Source organism: Oncorhynchus mykiss, chromosome 16 (assembly GCF_057628025.1).
Source record: "Oncorhynchus mykiss isolate SJ-2025 chromosome 16, ASM5762802v1, whole genome shotgun sequence".
Lineage (NCBI taxonomy): Eukaryota > Metazoa > Chordata > Actinopteri > Salmoniformes > Salmonidae > Oncorhynchus > Oncorhynchus mykiss.
This window is the reverse complement of record NC_143037.1, coordinates 56,735,458-56,754,587: the sequence shown is the minus strand read 5'-3', so window position 1 is coordinate 56,754,587 and position 19,130 is coordinate 56,735,458. Positions and strand designations below refer to the sequence as shown.

Sequence of the window (19,130 nt, the reverse complement as noted above, 5' to 3'; positions counted from 1 at the left end):
TAGGTAAAGTCCCCCCCTTATCTCAGCTCGCTGGTCACCATAGCATCACCCACCTGTAGCACGCGCTCCAGCAGGTATATCTCTCTGGTCACCCCAAAACCAATTCTTTCTTTGGCCGCCTCTCCTTCCAGTTCTCTGCTGCCAATGACTGGAACGAACTACAAAAATCTTTGAAACTGGAAACACTTATCTCCCTCACTAGTTTTAAGCACCAATTGTCAGAGCAGCTCACAGATTACTGTGAGCTGCTCTGATATCGTTTAGGATATTGAGCTTGGCTGAGGTGCAACCATGACCAGCTCTGAAACCAGATTGCATAGCGGAGAAGGTACGGTGGGATTCAAAAAGGCTTGGTAATCTGTTTGTTAACTTGGCTTGGAAGAGAGGGTCAGATTGTCTAGCCCAGCTGATTTGTAGGGATCCAGATTTTGCAGCTCTTTCAGAACATCAGCTATGGTGATGGAGAAATGGCGAGGCTTGGGCATGTTGCTGTGGGGGGTGCAGAGCTGTTGACCGGGTTATGGGTAGCCAGGTGGAAAGCATGGCCAGCTGTAGAAAAATGCGATATAGCCCTTGAGAACCAAGGGCCAGTTTGTCAATGTGGTGCCTGTATAATGCTGTAAATTTACAGGAGAATACTTACAGTAATATACAATTATTTTACAGTACTAAGCAGCATTGCAAGTTGTCTTTAGAAGACACCTCCCTGAAATGTAATATTGTAAGAAAAACAATGTGTACAAATATATTTATTCAAATTCATAATAGGAATTTCACATGAATTGCACTTTAACCACAAATAACAACATTTGAACAGAGCAACATTACAACTCCAGATAGTAGGGGAGAGAGAGAGACAGAGAGAGAGACAGTGATAAGAACATTGACAAATACTGGCCAATAATGTACTTCACCATACACAAAACAAGACATCAGAATAGGGCATTCTTGAAAATACAGGATTATGTAAGAAAAAAATTAAATCTAAACAGATCAATGAAAAATAGGAAAACAACAGTAGAAAATGAAGACATTTTGACAAAAAACTACAACAAGAACTGCTTGCCTGCCTGTCTTTGAGAAAGAAATGAGAGAAAGAGAGATCGAGAGAAAAAGGGTCTGAGAGAAGGACGGATAGAAAGGAGCAAGCAGGGCTAGACTGGAGCCAGAGTAGCACGCTACCACAAGCCAACACAGGCTCTGGGATGGAGCAAGCAGATCATTTTCAATGCCTCAACTGATTTAATGTATTCCATGTTGGGTTGTGCAGGTTCCTTGGTTCGAATAAACCCTGAAGGAACCAAATTCACAGCGAAAGCAGAAGTGAGCCGCAAGACCGGAAAGGTCGTTCTGAGGAAGCCATTGCCAATTGACCCACATGTTACACGCTTTCTCGCAGACCTGAACGTGTTTGAGTGGAAAAAGTACACAAACAATAAGGAATATCATTGCAATGTAACTAACAAATGCTAAATGTAAGTGTTGGATTAATGAATGTTCAATGCTTACCTCTGTATCAGCTCCAAGGTTGCAGAGGTCGACTCCTGGTATTCTATGTTAAAAACATAGAAAGTGCTGAAGAGCACAGAGGGCAGCAGCAAAGTTGGACTCACTGTCCAAAACACAGACCACTCTCCCCCCGATCGACACCATCCATTTTGAGGATGGATTTCTTGAAATACACAAAAGTAAGGGTGTTAGTGTATACTTACTAGACATCTCTAGATAGGTACCACAATACTATATATTTCTGTTCCACCTTAAATCAAATAAATGTATTACCAAGCATGATCAGCCTTGGTGTGTCTGGCAAAGGAATTTGCGCCTCAACATCAACCTGAGATGCAGCGACCTAAAATCACAAAACATACATATAGAAAATATTCAAATCATGTGTAATAGTACAGTATAAACACCATTAATCATATTAACTTTCTAAGTATAAAAATACTATTCCTTACATCTGCCAAGAGGAACAGAGACTCGTCCTTCTCTTTGAAGTGGGTCATCAACAGAAGAATGGCAGCAGTGGCAGTTAGATCATCATTGCCTTTTATGTAACCGTCGATTTCATTCAGCAGACACTGGATCTCTCTCCTCAACTTGGTCTTTTGGCTTTTAAAAAAGTAGAAAATTCTCTTACCCTTGTTCAGGAGAGCTTGAGTCAGGTGACTGTCAATCACAAGTATTGAAGTGGTCGCAGAGCCATAACTTGGTGAAAAGGATAGGCTACTGTTCCTGGAGGTCACTGATGCTTGAAGGAGGACAAGTGTCCTATCCATTCTTCATTTTCTTTTAAAAAATACAAAGAAGAAAAATGCTGTTAGGCTATGCGCTGCACTCCATACCAGCACAAGAGGACAAACAGCTAATTTTCAGAAACATTGTCACGTTCTGACCTTAGTTCTGTTATTATATCTTTGTTTTAGTATGGTCAGGGCATGAGTTGGGTGGGCAGTCTATGTTTGTTTTTCTATGTTGGTTTTTGAGTTCGGCCTAGTATGGCTCTCAATCAGAGGCAGCTGTCAATTGTTGTCCCTGATTGAGAATCATACTTAGGTAGCCTGGGTTTCACTTTTGGGTTGTGGGTGTTTGTTTTCCGTGTGAGTGGTTGGTCCACACAGTACTGTTTTCGATTTTGTATATTCACGTCGTTGTTTTGGTCGAGTGTTCTATTGTCTTTATTAGAAAACATTATGGACACTTACCACGCTGCATTTTGGTCCTCTGATCTTTCATACTACTCCTCCTCGTAAGAAAACCCTTACAAACATTTGAATATTTCTGTACTTTTATGTATTTTTGTCATTTCCGTCCATTTTATTGCACATGTCTCGCTCCCTCGTAGCATAAACCATTTCTTTTGAGGGCAAACTAACTAAACTCAGCAAAAAAAAAGAAACGTCCCCTTTTCAGGACCCTGTCTTTCAAAGATAATTCGTAAAAATCCAAATTACTTCACTCATTGTAAAGGGTTTAAACACTGTTTCCCATGCTTGTTCAATTAACCATAAACAATTAATGAACATGCACCTGTGGAGCGGTCATTGAGACTAACAGCTTACAAACGGTAGGCAATTAAGGTCACAGTTATGGACACTAAAGAGGCCTTTCTACTGACTCGGAAAAACACAAAAAGAAAGATGCCCAGGGTCCCTGCTCATCTGCATGAACGTGCCTAAGACAGCGCCATAGGGAGACAGGATGGACAGCTGATCATCCTCACAGTGGCAGACCACGTGTAACAATACATGCACAGGATCGGTACATCCAAACATCACACTTGCGGGACAGGTACAGGATGGCAACAACTTTTTTTAATTTAACCTTTATTTAACGAGGCAAGTCAGTTGAGAACAAATTCTTATTTACAATGACGGCCTACACCGGCCAAACTCGGACAACGCTGGGCCAATTGTGCGCCGCCCTATGGGACATCCAATCACGGCCAGTTGTGATACAGTTTGGATTTGAACCAGGTTGTCTGTAGTGACGCCACTAGCACTGAGATGCAGTGTCTTAAAGGCTGACTACACCACTCACGTCGCATACGCGAGCATTGCAAAATAAATTTTGAAATCTATGTTATTCAATTATTGCACCCACACTGCTCGCGCGTGCCAACGAGTGTCTGCGTTGCCAAGTGCTAAAATAGAAATCAGTTCTATTTCTGACGCAGATTGCACTGCAAGTCCTGCCTCTCCCATCTCCTCATTGGTTTTTAGAAGCAGGTACCCACGTGCCATCTCCTTATTGGTTATACCCACGTGGGTGACTCATTGTTTATACCCACGTGCAGGCTCATCCTGACATGACCCTCCAGCATGGCAATGCCACCAGCCATACTGCTCGTTCTGTGTGTGATTTCCTGCAAGACAGGAATGTCAGTGTTTTGCCATGGCCAATGAAGAGCCTGGATCTCAATCCCATTGAGCACGTCTGGGACCTGTTGGATCGGAGGGTGAGGGCCAGGGCCATTCCCCCCCAGAAATGTCTGGAAACTTCCCCCCAGAAATGTCTGGAAATCCTTTCCACAGAGAACCCTCTGTGGAAAGGGTTCTACATGGAACCCAGAAGATTTCTACCTAGAACCAAAAGGGTTATACATGTACCTGGAATCAAAAAGGGATCTTCAAAGGGTTCCCTTATGGGGACAGCCAAATAACCATTTTAGGTTCTAGATAGCACCTTTTTTCATAACAATTACATAAATATTTATCAATATTTATCATTTATCAATCAAGAGCTCACCTCTGGTTGAAGGACTGAAGTAATTCCCGGCACTGTGTTGGCGTCAAATGGTATTTTATGTCCTCCGGCTGAACATATTCAAGGTCTTTAATATTCTCCACTCCAACATTTGCCCTCAGATGCACCAACAAAGATCTCACCATCTCGGTCTCCAACTTGGGCAGTTGGTGTTTAATTGCACCTTGAAGACCCTCCAACCTAACATTGGTTTAAGGAGAACACACTGAGTGATGCAGGGAAACAAAGAAACCTGACACTAAATTGGTAGTGGGTAATAATTACTCAGACTATCTTCATTAACACACACATAATTAATCAGAGAATCTGGTATAAAATGCACCCGGACATTGATCAGTGACACAGACTGATACACCCCAACAATAAAATGAACATGTGATTCTGTGACCAGTATCAGTGAGATCTTTCCAAATGTGTATCCATCATTTTCTCCCATTAGAACAAGGCCTTTAGTGTGTTTTTACTTTGTATACAATTTTGAACATCTACAGTGCTTTGCTTTGTGAACACTTTTGACTGTACAGCTCCCTGAATGGCGTTGTTATTAATAATTGCTCCTCAAATGAATTAATGACACCAACAACTTCAATACTACGTGGGAACAATTAGCAGCTGCATAAGTAAGATTGGAATAACAGGTGGCTTCCAGACAAGTTTTCTGGCTCACTCCTTGAAGCAGGAGTGCTTGCTCTCAAACCTTGGTGTCCACAAACTAATGAGTCGCCCAAATTGCAGGATGAGGTCGTGGTAGTGCAACAAGTTGTGATGCTTTGGTGCAAGGGCATTCTACCCCACAAGCAAAACTGTAGTTCGCCACATTTCTATGTTTTTTTTGCATGAATAATGAATTCAGAGCCAAACATCTGTGGTGTGTGTGAGAGAGAAAGAGCGCTGTATCCCATTGTTGAAACCAAGACTGTTCTCAGGGCAGGTCTGCCGGTTTTGACTATTAGAAGTTGCTTTTCTTAGCAGGTACTACTGTAAAGAAATAAACTAAGAGTCATTTTTACAGGCTTAAAATAATAACAGTATTTTTCAGCATTTTACCCATATGCAGTGCAATCTACAGCATTAATGCTGTAAACCACATTTAAGGTATTTTACAGTGGATTCTACAGTGTTTTACTGTTGAAATTACAAGGAAAACCAACATAGTAAAGAACATAATTAAAGCCGTTTTTATTGAATAGAAAGAAGTAACATATATGAGTAAAAATAAATACTTTCTTGCTGCATTTCCAAACAGTACACAAGTACAAAAATAGGAGACAGATCTTTTAGAATAACTCCCTCTTCAAACAACACGTTTAGTTTAAAAACATCTGAATGCACAATGGAAGTACAGTATTATTGGAGAAAGTATTTTTCACCAAATATAAATCATATATATACACAGTGCCTTGCGAAAGTATTCGGCCCCCTTGAACTTTGGACCTTTTGCCACATTTCAGGCTTCAAACATAAAGATATAAAACTGTATTTTTTTGTGAAGAATCAACAACAAGTGGGACACAATCATGAAGTGGAACGACATTTATTGGATATTTAAAACTTTTTTAACAAATCAAAAACTGAAAAATTGGGCGTGCAAAATTATTCAGCCCCTTTACTTTCAGTGCAGCAAACTCTCTCCAGAAGTTCAGTGAGGATTTCTAAATGATCCAATGTTGACCTAAATGACTAATGATGATAAATACAATCCACCTGTGTGTAATCAAGTCTCCGTATAAATGCACCTGCACTGTGATAGTCTCAGAGGTCCGTTAAAAGCGCAGAGAGCATCATGAAGAACAAGGAACACACCAGGCAGGTCCGAGATACTGTTGTGAAGAAGTTTAAAGCCGGATTTGGATACAAAAAGATTTCCCAAGCTTTAAACATCCCAAGGAGCACTGTGCAAGCGCTAATATTGAAATGGAAGGAGTATCAGACCACTGCAAATCTACCAAGACCTGGCCGTCCCTCTAAACTTTCAGCTCATACAAGGAGAAGACTGATCAGAGATGCAGCCAAGAGGCCCATGATCACTCTGGATGAACTGCAGAGATCTACAGCTGAGGTGGGAGACTCTGTCCATAGGACAACAATCAGTCGTATATTGCACAAATCTGGCCTTTATGGAAGAGTGGCAAGAAGAAAGCCATTTCTTAAAGATATCCATAAAAAGTGTCGTTTAAAGTTTGCCACAAGCCACCTGGGAGACACACCAAACATGTGGAAGAAGGTGCTCTGGTCAGAAGGTGCTCTGGCATTGTTGGCAACAATGCAAAACGTTATGTTTGGCGTAAAAGCAACACAGCTGAACACACCATCCCCACTGTCAAACATGGTGGTGGTAGCATTATGCTTTGGGCCTGCTTTTCTTCAGCAGGGACAGGGAAGATGGTTAAAATTGATGGGAAGATGGATGGAGCCAAATACAGGACCATTCTGGAAGAAAACCTGATGGAGTCTGCAAAAGACCTGAGACTGGGATGGAGATTTGTCTTCCAACAAGACAATGATCCAAAACATAAAGCAAAATCTACAATGGAATGGTTCAAAAATAAACATATCCAGGTGTTAGAATGGCCAAGTCAAAGTCCAGACCTGAATCCAATCGAGAATCTGTGGAAAGAACTGAAAACTGCTGTTCACAAATGCTCTCCATCCAACCTCACTGAGCTCGAGCTGTTTTGCAAGGAGGAATGGGAAAAAATGTCAGTCTCTCGATGTGCAAAACTGATAGAGACATACCCCAAGCGACTTACAGCTGTAATCGCAACAAAAGGTGGCGCTACAAAGTATTAACTTAAGGGGGCTGAATAATTTTGCACGCCCAATTTTTCAGTTTTTGATTTGTTAAAAAAGTTTGAAATATCCAATAAATGTCGTTCCACTTCATGATTGTGTCCCACTCGTTGTTGATTCTTCACAAAAAAATACAGTTTTATATCTTTATGTTTGAAGCCTGAAATGTGGCAAAAGGTCGCAAAGTTCAAAGGGGCCGAATACTTTCGCAAGGCACTGTATATAAAAATATGTTGCAAATCTAACATACAAAAAAGCCTATTAATTAATCATGCTCTAAAATGCTTGATAAAATAATACATCTCAAGCAAGCCTTATACAGTGCCTTCAGTAAGTATTCACACCTCTCAACTTTTTACACTTTTTGTCACTGGCCTACACACAATACCCCATAATGTCAATGCGGTATTATGTTTTTACAAATTAATTCAAATTGAAAAGCGGAAATCTCTTGAGTCATTAAGTATTGAACCCCTTTGCTAAGGCAAGCCAAAATAAGTTCAGGAATAAACATGTGTTTACAAAAGGGACATTGGATATCGAAGGAAGCCTGTACATAATAAAAATATTCCAAAACATGCATCCTGTTTGCAACAAGGCACTAAAGTAACACTGCAAAAAATGTGGGCAAAGCAATACATTTTTGTCCTGAATACAAATCCAATACAACACATTACTGAGTACCACTCTCCATATTTCCAAGCATAGTGGTGACTGCATCATCTTATGGGTATGCTTGTAATCGTTAAGGACTGGGGAGTTTTTCAGGATAAAAAATATAGAGCTCAGCACAGGCAAAATCTGGTTCAGTCTGCTCTCCACCTATGAGCAGGACAATAACCTAAAACACAAGACCAAATGGCCGAGTTACAGTTTTGACTTAAATTTACTTGGAAAAATATGACAAGACCCTGAAAATGGTTGTCTTGCAATGATCAACAACCAATTTGACAGAGCTTGAAGAATTGTAAAAATAATGAGCAAATGTTGCACAATCTAGATGTGGAAAGCTCTTAGAGACTTACCCAGAAATACTCACAGCTGTAATCGCTGCCAAAGGTGCTTCTACAAAGTATTGACTCAGGGGTGTGAATAGTTATGTAAATGGTTTATTGCATTTTCAATAAATGTGCAAAAATGTCTAAAAACATGTTTTCCCTTTGTCTTTATGGGGTATTATGTGTAGAAAAAAATCTATTTCATCCGTTTAGAATTCAGGCTGTAACACAACAATATGTGGAATAAATCAAGGAGTATGAATACTTTCTGAAGGCACTGTATATATTGTGCTACTACTTCAGCTCTTGTTGCAAGTAAGCAGACGATCTGAGTATATAAAACAAAAAATGTTGAAGGTGTAGTCATAAAAAGAATAGAAAAAACATTTTGAATATTCAAAATCATAAGTATGACATTTATCAAAATGACAAGGATACAGTGCTATTAATAAAGCATGTAAACATCTTATGTATTTTGGTATCTTAGTTAAAAATAACCTTTGAAGTAAAGCAAGTGCTGGTTATGACATATAGTCAGTGTTTTACTAAAGTTAGCTCTTTGAACAGACTGCTAAAAGGCACCATGAACGAGTGAGTAGTACTGAGTAGTACTCAGTAAAAAACAAATAACTGGCAGGTCTCCACTGTGAACATATGCTATGTAAAATCAGTAAAACAAATGTCCAGTATTTTAAAACTGCACAGCAAACTCTCCACATTTATTTACCAAAACAAAAAAGGGCTACAAAAGTAGACAAAATGAGTAGACAAAATGAGTAGACAAAATAAGTGTATATTGTACTTCAATCTGAAGTCCAGAGCACTTTAACAATGGTGAAGGATATCTATGCACTATACTGGGGTTTATCAACCACTGAAATGTACAGATTTAAAAATATAAATTTAAGATGACATTAGGACAATGAAACTCCCAAAGTCCAATCAAATATTTTTAAAATCTTGTAAACATTTTCATATATACAGTATAAAAATGAAGTATACCATTTCTATAAAACATTCCAGTGACTTTTTGTACAGATAGCCAAGATGGGTTTTCAGATGTCCTGGATGATGAGGTAACTCTCACTTATATTTGGTGAAAGCAAAAACTAACTTCCAGTTCAAGAATATGGATACTTTAGAACAGTAGCACATGACAAATGTCAAAATGTCCAATATTGAGATGTCATTACGTCTTTGTATTGATTTCACAGTACATTTTTAAATGTATTTTGGCATGGCTGAGAACGGAGCGTTCTTTATTCTGTCTCTCAGCTCGATTGGACATGTTTGTATTGAATTGTTTCAAGTGTTACTTCACATTGGCATTTGGGAGAAGAACACGTACATTTCCCAATGTTGACATCATGAAAATGAAACAGAAATGTCTACTCATTGATAAACAGATCTATATACATTGTTATATAAAACTTTCTCTAGTTTTAGAAAATCAGTGTGGCATAAAAATATGTCTGACTTTGTGATTACAACAAATCCACTCAAAGACAACATGAGGGGAAGTCATTTGTTAAAAAGTAAAAGCAGTGTATAAAACCTTAAAACCCTAAAATAACACTTTGGCTTTTGCCTACCAGGGGATAACAAGATTGTCTAACTTGACATGGGCACTTCTGATTGAAGCCAAGTTAGAACTACAGAGAGGTTGGTTAGGGAGGGCGCTATTCACATGCAAAGTAGTCCTTCAGAGGGGCAAACAGGTGTCTGATGACAGGTACGCTCCAGGACCTGCCCAGAAGCTTCTGCCTGGCACCGCGGCCCATGTTGGACACATCTGTGTAGTGGACCGGGAAGCCAAAGATCCTGGAGGGAACAGAGGATTAGTTTCCAAACGTGTGAGCGGCACAGTCTGAATATAATTGTGGGTCTTGGTCTCACCCAATGGTGTTTATAAAACCTGGATTGCTAATGCTATGTATTAGCCAATGAGAGGCTTTGAAGCTACCGGTTGGGCATATTGGCACACCCTTTTAGGACCAGTCCTCCATAGGAATACATGGAATTCTACAGTATTTGAATTAAATGTTCTAAAGACAAAAATGTGTATTTAAGTTTTTGTTTGTTGCAGAGGTGATAGTAACATTAGTACTCTCTAAAATACATGAAGGAAAATGTTATTATCTTTATGTTTAGCTCACATAATATAATTTAAAAGCATACATGAAGGTGTTTGTAATAGAATAAATGTGTCAAAATCGAATGTAGACATTAACAAAAGCGTATTCTATAGTATCCAAAATCTTTTACAATTGAGGAGTACCAAGATGGCTGCGCGGTGGCTTCAATACAGCTCTTCCTGTTAGTCATCCAGGGTTTATACACATCATTGGTCTCACCTCTCCAGTTCGGTGCACCACAGAATGTCCTCTTTGCCATTCATCATGACGGGAAAGTGCTGGTCTTTGCCCTGCTTGATGGAGTTGGCGCGCGTGGTGATGGTGCGCACCTTTCCAAACTACAGGACAGAGAAAATACACACCCATATTAACACTATACAGATGCGATCAAAATATTGACCCTCTTGCTCGATTCACTATTTCTTCTAAAATAAGTGGAAATGACCAAGGCAGCAGCTACTCTTCCTGGGGTCCAGCAAAAGGAAGGCAGTTATACAATTTTACATTTTGTGTGTGCCCTCAGGCCACTACTCTACTACCACATATCTACAATACAAAATCCATGTGTACGTGTGTATGTTATCATGTGTGTGTATGCATGTGTCTCTTCCAGAGGTGTGGACTCGAGTCACATGACTTGGACTCAAGTCAGAAATATGATAACTTGCAACTCGACTTTGACTTTAACACCAATGACTTGTTGTCACGTCCTGGCCATAGTAGGCTTTTTATTCTCCATTTTGGTTAGGCCAGGGTGTGACTAGGGTGGGCATTCTATGTCCTTTTTTCTATGTTTTGTATTTCTATGTCTTGGCCTGGTATGGTTCTCAATCAGGGACAGCTGTCTATCGTTGTCTCTGATTGAGAACCATACTTAGGTACCCTTTTCCCCCACCTGTTTTGTGGGAAGTTAACTATGTAGTTGTTCAGGGCACATAGCCCAAAGCTTCACGGTTGGTTTTCTGTTCTTCGTTTTGTCGGTGTCATTTTGGTCCAGTCCTTCAGCCAGCCGTGACACTCGTGACTTAACTTGCACTTGAGCCTTTTGACTCGAACCCTCTTGATACCCTCCCCAAGCCCAAATATAAAATTGATGCTATTAAAAAAAAGTGTGCAGCGTGTCAACTCTTCATTTAACAGATTACAGTTTGAACTGGACAGCAGCCAATCAAATCGTGCCACCTGAGAAAAAGTTGTGCGTGGCTGTACAGAGGAACGTCGGCGGGTGAATTCAGATGGAGCGCTTGGAAAGATGATACCCCAAATGATTATTTTCAGATATAAATACGCCGCTGTATCAACAAAAAACGAAAATTACAGACGGAGGGGCAACAATTTCCAACTTTGTTCAACATTTGAAGCTGCACAAAGAATCGTGGCTAATATAGCCGACAGCTATATAATTTATAACTTTGCTAGTGTAGCATGTAGGCTAATGTAACGTTAAATCAATGACCCTCCACACAGTCAGTCAGTGCGGGAATGTGATCATTGCAACCAAGATTGAGCTACAACTGGCTAGGCAGTTGGTAGCCAAATTCCTGCCCAACTTTACTGCTGTTCCTAAAACCATTGACATACCTTAGCCTACTGTAACCACATACAGAGAGTATGTGTGGGTTAAGGTTGGGCAATTGTGTACAAGCCTACATCGCCTGATTGCGCCTCACAGCGATCCTCGATAGTCAATCGCTATTGAGGGGGGGGGGGGGGGGGTCATGCCCCGACCTGAGTATTCTTTGTTTTCTTTATATATTTTGGTTAGGTCAGGGTGTGACATGGGTGATGTATGTGTTTTTGTACTGTCTAGGTTTTTTTTGTAGGTTCATGGGGTTGTTTACCATCTAGGTGTTTATGTATGTCTATGGTTGCCTAGATTGGTTCTCAATTAGAGGCAGCTGTCTCTGACTGGGAACCATATTTAGGCAGCCATCTTCTTTGGGTATTTCGTGGGTTATTGTCTATGTTATGCTGCATGTTAGCACAGTGTTTCGATAGCAGTCACGTTCGTCTTGTTAGTTTGTTTGTGTGTATTTCGTGTTTTTCCGTCTTTCATTAAATCATGCATTCACACCACGCTGCGCTTTGGTCTCCTCAATACGACGATCGTGACGGGGGGGGGGGTCTTTTTTAAATCTATAAAACAATTACTGTAATTTTCCCTTTCATTCTCTGAGAGCACAGTCTTTCTCACGGTCTTTCTCCTGGCTACCCATATATTTCCATGGAAATATAAAGTTTATTTGGAAAGTAATAAATATATATATTTTTTAAAAGCATTCATGATTTGTGTAAATGTAATATACTAACTATTACTAATATGAAAAGGTATTAAATTTGGTGAAGAGCACATTATGACTTGTTTAGGACTCGAAACTCAGTTTAGAAGTTGAGACTTGTCGGTCTTGACTTGAGACTTGACTTGAGTGCTAAGACTTGAGACTTGACTTGAGTGCTAAGACTTGAGACTTGACTTGAGTGCTAAGACTTGAGACTTACTTGTGACTTGTAAAACAATGACTTGGTCCCACCTCTGGTTTCTTCACAGTCCCTGCTGTTCCATAAGGTGTATTTTTTATCATTTTTAAAAATCTAATTTGACTGCTTGCATGATTCTTGATGTGGAATAGAGTTCCATGTAGTCATGGCTCTATGTAGTACTGTGCATCTCCCATAGTCTGTTCTGGACCTTGGGACTATGACATTTGACCTTTACATTTTAGTCACTTAGCAGACACTCTTATCCAAAGCGATTTACAGTGCATTCATATTAAGATAGCTAGGTGAGATAACCACATATCACAGTTGTAGAAAGTACATTTTTCCTCAATAAAGTGCTAGTAGGAAAGGACAAATGCTATTTAAAAAAAAAAATTGGTGGGGGATATGATTAAGATATCTTATTTAAGATGTTCTTGACCGGAACTGTATATATTGAAGGAGACACAGAAGGACTGAGTGTGGTTTTATTCATATCTGTACTGTACTGTAATAGCATATACAATATATATGTACAAAAGTATGTGGAAACCCCTTCAAATTAGTAGATTAGGCAATTTCAGCCACAGTCGTTGCTGACAGGTGTATAAAAATTAAGAAACACAGCCATGCAATCTCCATAGACAAACATTGGATGGCCTTACTGAAGAGGTCAGAGACTTTCAACGTAACGCCGTCATAGGATGCCACTTTCCAACTAGTTAGTTCGCCAAATTTCTGCCCTACTAGAGCTGCCTCGGTCAACTGTAAGTGCTGTTATTGTGAAGTGGAACAGTCCAAGAGCAACAATGGCTCAGCCGCGAAGTCACACAAGTTCACAGAACAGAACCGGAAAGTGCTGAAGCGCGTAGCGTTTAAAAATCATCTGTTCTCGGTTGCAAAAATCACTACCGAGTCCCAAACTGCCTCTGGAAGCAACTTCAGCACCAGAATAGTTAGTCGGGAGCTTTGTGAAAAAGGTTTCTATGGCCGAGCAGCTGCACACAAGCCTAAGTTCACCATGTGCAATGCCAAGTGTCGGCTGGAGTGGTGTAAACGGTCAAGTTTGGTGGTGGAGGAATAATCGTCTAGGGCTGTTTTTCATGGTTTGGGCTAGGCCCCTTGGTTCCAATGAAGGGAAATCTTAACGCTACAACATATAATGACATTGTAGACGATTCTGTGCTTCCAACTTTGTGGCAACTGTTTGGGGAAGGCCCTTTCCTGTTTCAGCATGACAATGCCCCAGTGCATAAAGCGAGGTCCATACAGGAATGGTTTGTTGAGATTGGTGTTGAAGAACTTGACTGGCCTGCACAGAGCCGTGACCTCAATGAACCCTATCGAACACCCTTGGGATGAATTGGAATGCTGAGTGAGAGTCAGGCCTAATCACCCAACATCAGTGCCCGACCTCATTAATGCTCTTGTGGCTGAATGGAAGCAAGTCCCTGCAGCAATGTTTCAACATCTAGTGGAAAGCTTTTCCAGAAGAGTAGATGCTGTTAGTGTAGCAAAGGAGGGACCGACTGCATATTATTGCCCATGATTTTGGAATGAGATGTTTGACGAGCAGGTGTCCACATACTTTTGATCATGTAGTGTGTGTTTTCGGTGGGATATTGTGAAATATACACTCAGTGGCCAGTTTATTGGCTACAAAATCTCATTCACAAAAATGGTTCATGTGGCCGTGGCTTGCTATATAAAGCAGGCAGACAGGCATCGAGACACTCAGTTACTGTTCGATTGAACGTTAGAATGGGCAAAACGAGTGACCAAAGCAACTTTGAGCGTGGTATGATCGTCTGTGCCAGGCGTGCCGGATCCAGTATCTCAGAAATGGCCGGCCTCCTGGGCTTTTCATGTACGACAGGAGTTACCGAGAATGGTGCGACAAACATACAGTCAGCGGGCAAAAAACGCTACTTGATGAAAGGTCGAAGGAGAATGGCAAGAATCGAGCAAGTTAAATGGCGGGCCGCAAACAGGCAAATAACGAACACACTGGGTTCCACTCCTATCAGCTAAAAAACCAGAAGAAGCGGCTCCAGTGGACACGCGATCACCAACACTGGACATTGAGGAGTGGAAAAACGTTGCCTGGTCTGACGAATTCCGGTTCCTGTTGCGTCATGCTGATGGCAGTCAGGATTTGGCGTAAGCATGAGACCATGGCCCCATCCTTCCTGGTGTCAACGGTACAGCCTGGTGGTGATGGTGTAATGTTGTGGGGAATGTTTTACTGGCACACGTTGGGCCCCTTAATACCAATTGAGCAACATGTCCATGCCCCAGAGAATTCAGGATGTTCTGGGGGCCAAGGGGGGTCCCATCCGGTACTAGATGGGGGTACCTTATAAACTGGCCACTGAGTGTATATTGTAATATACTGAAATAAAACCACTTGTTGATCTTTGTCCAGTTCCACTGAGTGAAGAAAAGGTAGATAGTGTTACCTTAGCCACACGGCCATGTTCCAGACAGTCCTGTAGCTCTAGCTTGTCCATCCCAGATGCACACCGAGGCCTGGCACATGAACAATGGTAATGTGATATGGAATACGAGATATCCATAAATGGCCATTTATTTTACGGCAATGTTTCCACTAGATTTCAATTGGTAACCATGTGTACTTTCTGGCATTTACTTTATTTCAATACAATTGACAACTACCAAAGTAAAACTAATTCATAGGATATAACTGTGTAGTTACCAACCATGCAATTAGGTCATTTTTGTATTGTAAATTAAAAACAGGAATATGAAAGACTGTGTTATTATAGGAAAACAAGTAGACTGTGGGCATCACACACCTGTTCATCCCTGGTAGGTTGCCCCAGAAGTACCTAGCCCTGTGAGCCGCAGACACCTCAATGGCATCGATCATCACTGGATTGCACTGTCGGACACACACACATATACATTTAACATACCACAGCTATCTATCATGGGTTACACATTTTCGCTCTTTACAACGCCTTTGTGTTATGTTGTGAGTCCACAACGACATATAAAGACTACAACAACTTCTAAAACGCTCTAATGAAGTAATGCCAAAGACCTCTGAGATTGTCACTTGCATTGTATTGATATTGTGGATATAACAAACCTCGAGGAAACGAGAGATGTCCCTCTTGTCGTTGACGCCCATGGCGACCACATTCTCGAACATCCAGAAGAATGGGCGGTCCTCGCCCTCCTTGGGCTTGGCCTCACTCAGCAGGCGGTAGAACTCAAAGAACAACCTCCCTGTGCCCTCTGGACAGACAGACAGACAGGAGAACACGTTAGGAGATTTTTAATACAGTCCAATGTTGACTGAATAACAATATATATCAATTGCAAATATCTCTTTGATTGCTGTACCTTTAATGTATATGGAAAACAAGGTATAAGTTTATACTATGCATATAAGAGGGAATGTATAGAAATGACATTTTATAAGAACTACTTCCCTGCCACTTCAGCCTGTAACACATGGAGTGTAATTGGAGTGAAGTGAAGCATGCTTCGTAACACATTAATTATTATTAAGTTTGATTAAGATTAATAGATTTATTTTGTGTGTGTGAATTTTTACCCCCTTTTCTCCCCAATTTCGTGGTATCCAATTGTTAGTAATTACTATCTTGTCTCATCACTACAACTCCCGCACGGGCTCGGGAGAGACGAAGGTCGAAAGCCATGCATCCTCCGATACACAACCCAACCAAGCCACACTGCTTCTTAACACAGCGCGCATCCAACCCGGAAGCCAGCCGCACCAATGTGTCAGAGGAAACACTGTGCACCTGGCGACCTGGTTAGTGTGCACTGCGCCCGGCCCGCCACAGGAGTCACTAGTGCGCGATGAGACAAGGATATCCCTACCAGCCAAACGATGCAGTGTCCTAGATCACTGCGCCGGCCAGGAGGCCCAATTAATAACTTTTTATGAAGTTTCTTACCGTACAGTCCCTTCCTGGCGGGGTTGACGATAGATAGGTCGTTACAGGGGCTTCCTCCTATCACCAGGTCAAATGGGCCCCACTCTTCTATCTGTGTGAGACAACAGCACCACCTACTGTCAGACTGAGTGTAACACAAGTCAATGCCCCAACATTTGTACCCATCTGTAGTCAGGGCATTTTCTCATTCCCAATCCCCTCTACTCTATCCCTACATAGCGTCACCTCCCCCATCCATATTACCAAACAACCCCAACACAGGATAGTATATAGCCCCCACTGGAATCTCCAATTACATTGAATGAACTACAGGACAAAATACAAACCCTTCAACTCAAAAAGGCCTGTGGTGTTGATGGATTTCTAAATGAAATGTTAAAATATACAGACCACAAATTATAATTGGCTACACTAAAAACTTTAACATAATCCTCAGTTCTGGCATCTTCCCCAATATTTGGAACCAAGGACTGATCACCCCCATCCATAAAGGTGGAGACATATTTGACCCCAATAACTACCGTGGGATATGCGTCAACAGCAACCTTGGGAAAACCTTCTGCATTATCATTAACAGCAGGCACTTACATTTCCTCTACTGAGCAAATGTCATATTGTCTTTTTACTAAATTAACATACGACAGACCACATATTCACCCTGCACACCCTTACTAACAAACAAACAAAGCTTTGTTGATTTCATAAAAGCTTTTGACTCAATTTCACATGAGGGTCTGCTATACAAATTGATGGAAAGCGGTGTTGGAGGAAAAACATACAACATTATAAAATCCATGGATACGAACAAGTGTGCGTTAAAATTGACAAAAAACACACCTTTTTCTCCACAGGGCCATGAGGTGAGACAGGGAGACAGCTTGAGCCCCACCCTCTTCAACATATATATCAACAAATTGACGAGGGAACTAGAACAGTCTGTAGCACCCGACCTCACCCAAGTAGAATCTGAAGTCAAATGTCTACTGATTATCTGGTACTTCTGTCCCCAACCAAGGAGGGCCTAAAGCAGCACTTAGATCTTCTCCACAGATTCTGTCAGATTCTTTGCCCAAAAAGTTCCACGAATACAAATTCCATCTAGACACCGTTGCCCAAGAGCACACACAATAACAGCACCCAGGGTAACTTCTGCAAAGCTGTGAACGATCTGAAAGAAAAGGCAAGAAGGGCCTTCTAAGCCATCAAATGGAACTTAAAATTCAACATCCCAACTAGGATCTGGCTAAAAATAAAAAAAAAACACCAACTAATGCATGCAGAGCAGAATTAGGACGATCCCCGCGATTGATCAAAATCCAGAAAAGAGCTGTTAAATTCTACAACCACCTAAAAGGAAATTATTCCCAAACCTCCATAAAAAAGCCATCACCTACAGAACCTAGAGAAGAGTCCCCTAAGCAATCTGGTCCTAGGGCTCTGTTCACAAACACAAACAGACCCCACAGTGCCACAGGACAGCAACACAATTGAGAACAAATGAGAAAACAAAAAGATAATTACTCGACACCTTGGAAAGAATTAACCAAAAAAACAAGAGCAAACTGGAGTACACAGTGGCAGAATACCTGACCACTGTGACTGACCCAACATCAAGGAAAGCTTTGACTATGTACAGACTCAGTGAGTTTTGCCTTGCTATTGAGACAGGCAGTCGTAGGCAGACCTGATTCTCAAGAGTCGCTATGCGCACACTGCCCACAAAATGAGTTGGAAACTGAGCTTCACTTCCTAACCTCCTGCCAAATGTATCACCATATTAGTGACACATATGTCCCTCATATTACACAGACCCACAAAGAATTTCAAAACAAATTCAATTTTGATAAACTCCCATATCTATTAGGTGAAATACAAGTGTGCAATCACAGCAGCAAGATTTGTGACCTGTTGCCACAAGAGAAGGGAAACCTGTGAAGAACAAACATTATTGTAAATACAACCCAAATTTATGTTGATTTATTTTCCCTTTTGTACTTTAACTATTTTCACATTGTTACAACACTGTACATAGCCATAATATGTATGGCATTATAATGGTGCCGGAGAAGAAGGCAGACGTTTTACGTGTACCCAACCGATTGTGTTTTATTGCTCGTTTATTAGCATTTTTTGTAACTTATTTTTTAAACTTATTTTGTACATAATGTACATCACGGACTGGCAGAATCCTTTATTTCCTTTAACGTGTCTGACGAGCCCGACGCGAACGATATACTGCTTTCTCGGGAACAGGCCAAGATCCCCGTGATTTGCGTGAAGAGGAGGCGGATAAAAAAGGCTTCCTTCTGAGAATTCTTAGGCGATCAAATAAAGCCCCACTTCCTTCCATTCTACTAGCAAACGTGCCATTTTTATTTATTTATTTCACCTTTATTTAACCAGGTAGGCAAGTTGAGAACAACTTCTCATTTACAACTGCGACCTGGCCAAGACAAAGCAAAGCAGTTCGACACATATAACAACACAGAGTTACACATGGAGTAAAACAA

At 40.9% G+C, this 19,130-nt stretch overlaps 1 protein-coding gene across 6 annotated transcripts in view; it reads right to left on the bottom strand.

The window, feature by feature from the left end:
- Nucleotides 1-8,152: 8,152 nt before the first annotated feature.
- Nucleotides 8,153-19,130, bottom strand: part of dnmt3bb.1 (DNA (cytosine-5-)-methyltransferase 3 beta, duplicate b.1) — a 62,456-nt gene continuing 51,478 nt past the window's right edge. For all 6 annotated transcript variants that reach the window (XM_021566506.3, XM_090203457.1, XM_090203455.1 and 3 more), the window contains 6 exons: nt 16,621-16,711; nt 15,783-15,931; nt 15,487-15,572; nt 15,130-15,199; nt 10,412-10,530; nt 8,153-9,878 (listed from right to left, as the gene is read on the bottom strand). In XM_021566506.3, coding sequence (XP_021422181.2) covers nt 9,737-9,878; nt 10,412-10,530; nt 15,130-15,199; nt 15,487-15,572; nt 15,783-15,931; nt 16,621-16,711 — 657 coding nt within the window. In that variant the 3' untranslated portion in view covers nt 8,153-9,736. The remainder of the gene's footprint in view (nt 9,879-10,411; nt 10,531-15,129; nt 15,200-15,486; nt 15,573-15,782; nt 15,932-16,620; nt 16,712-19,130) is intronic.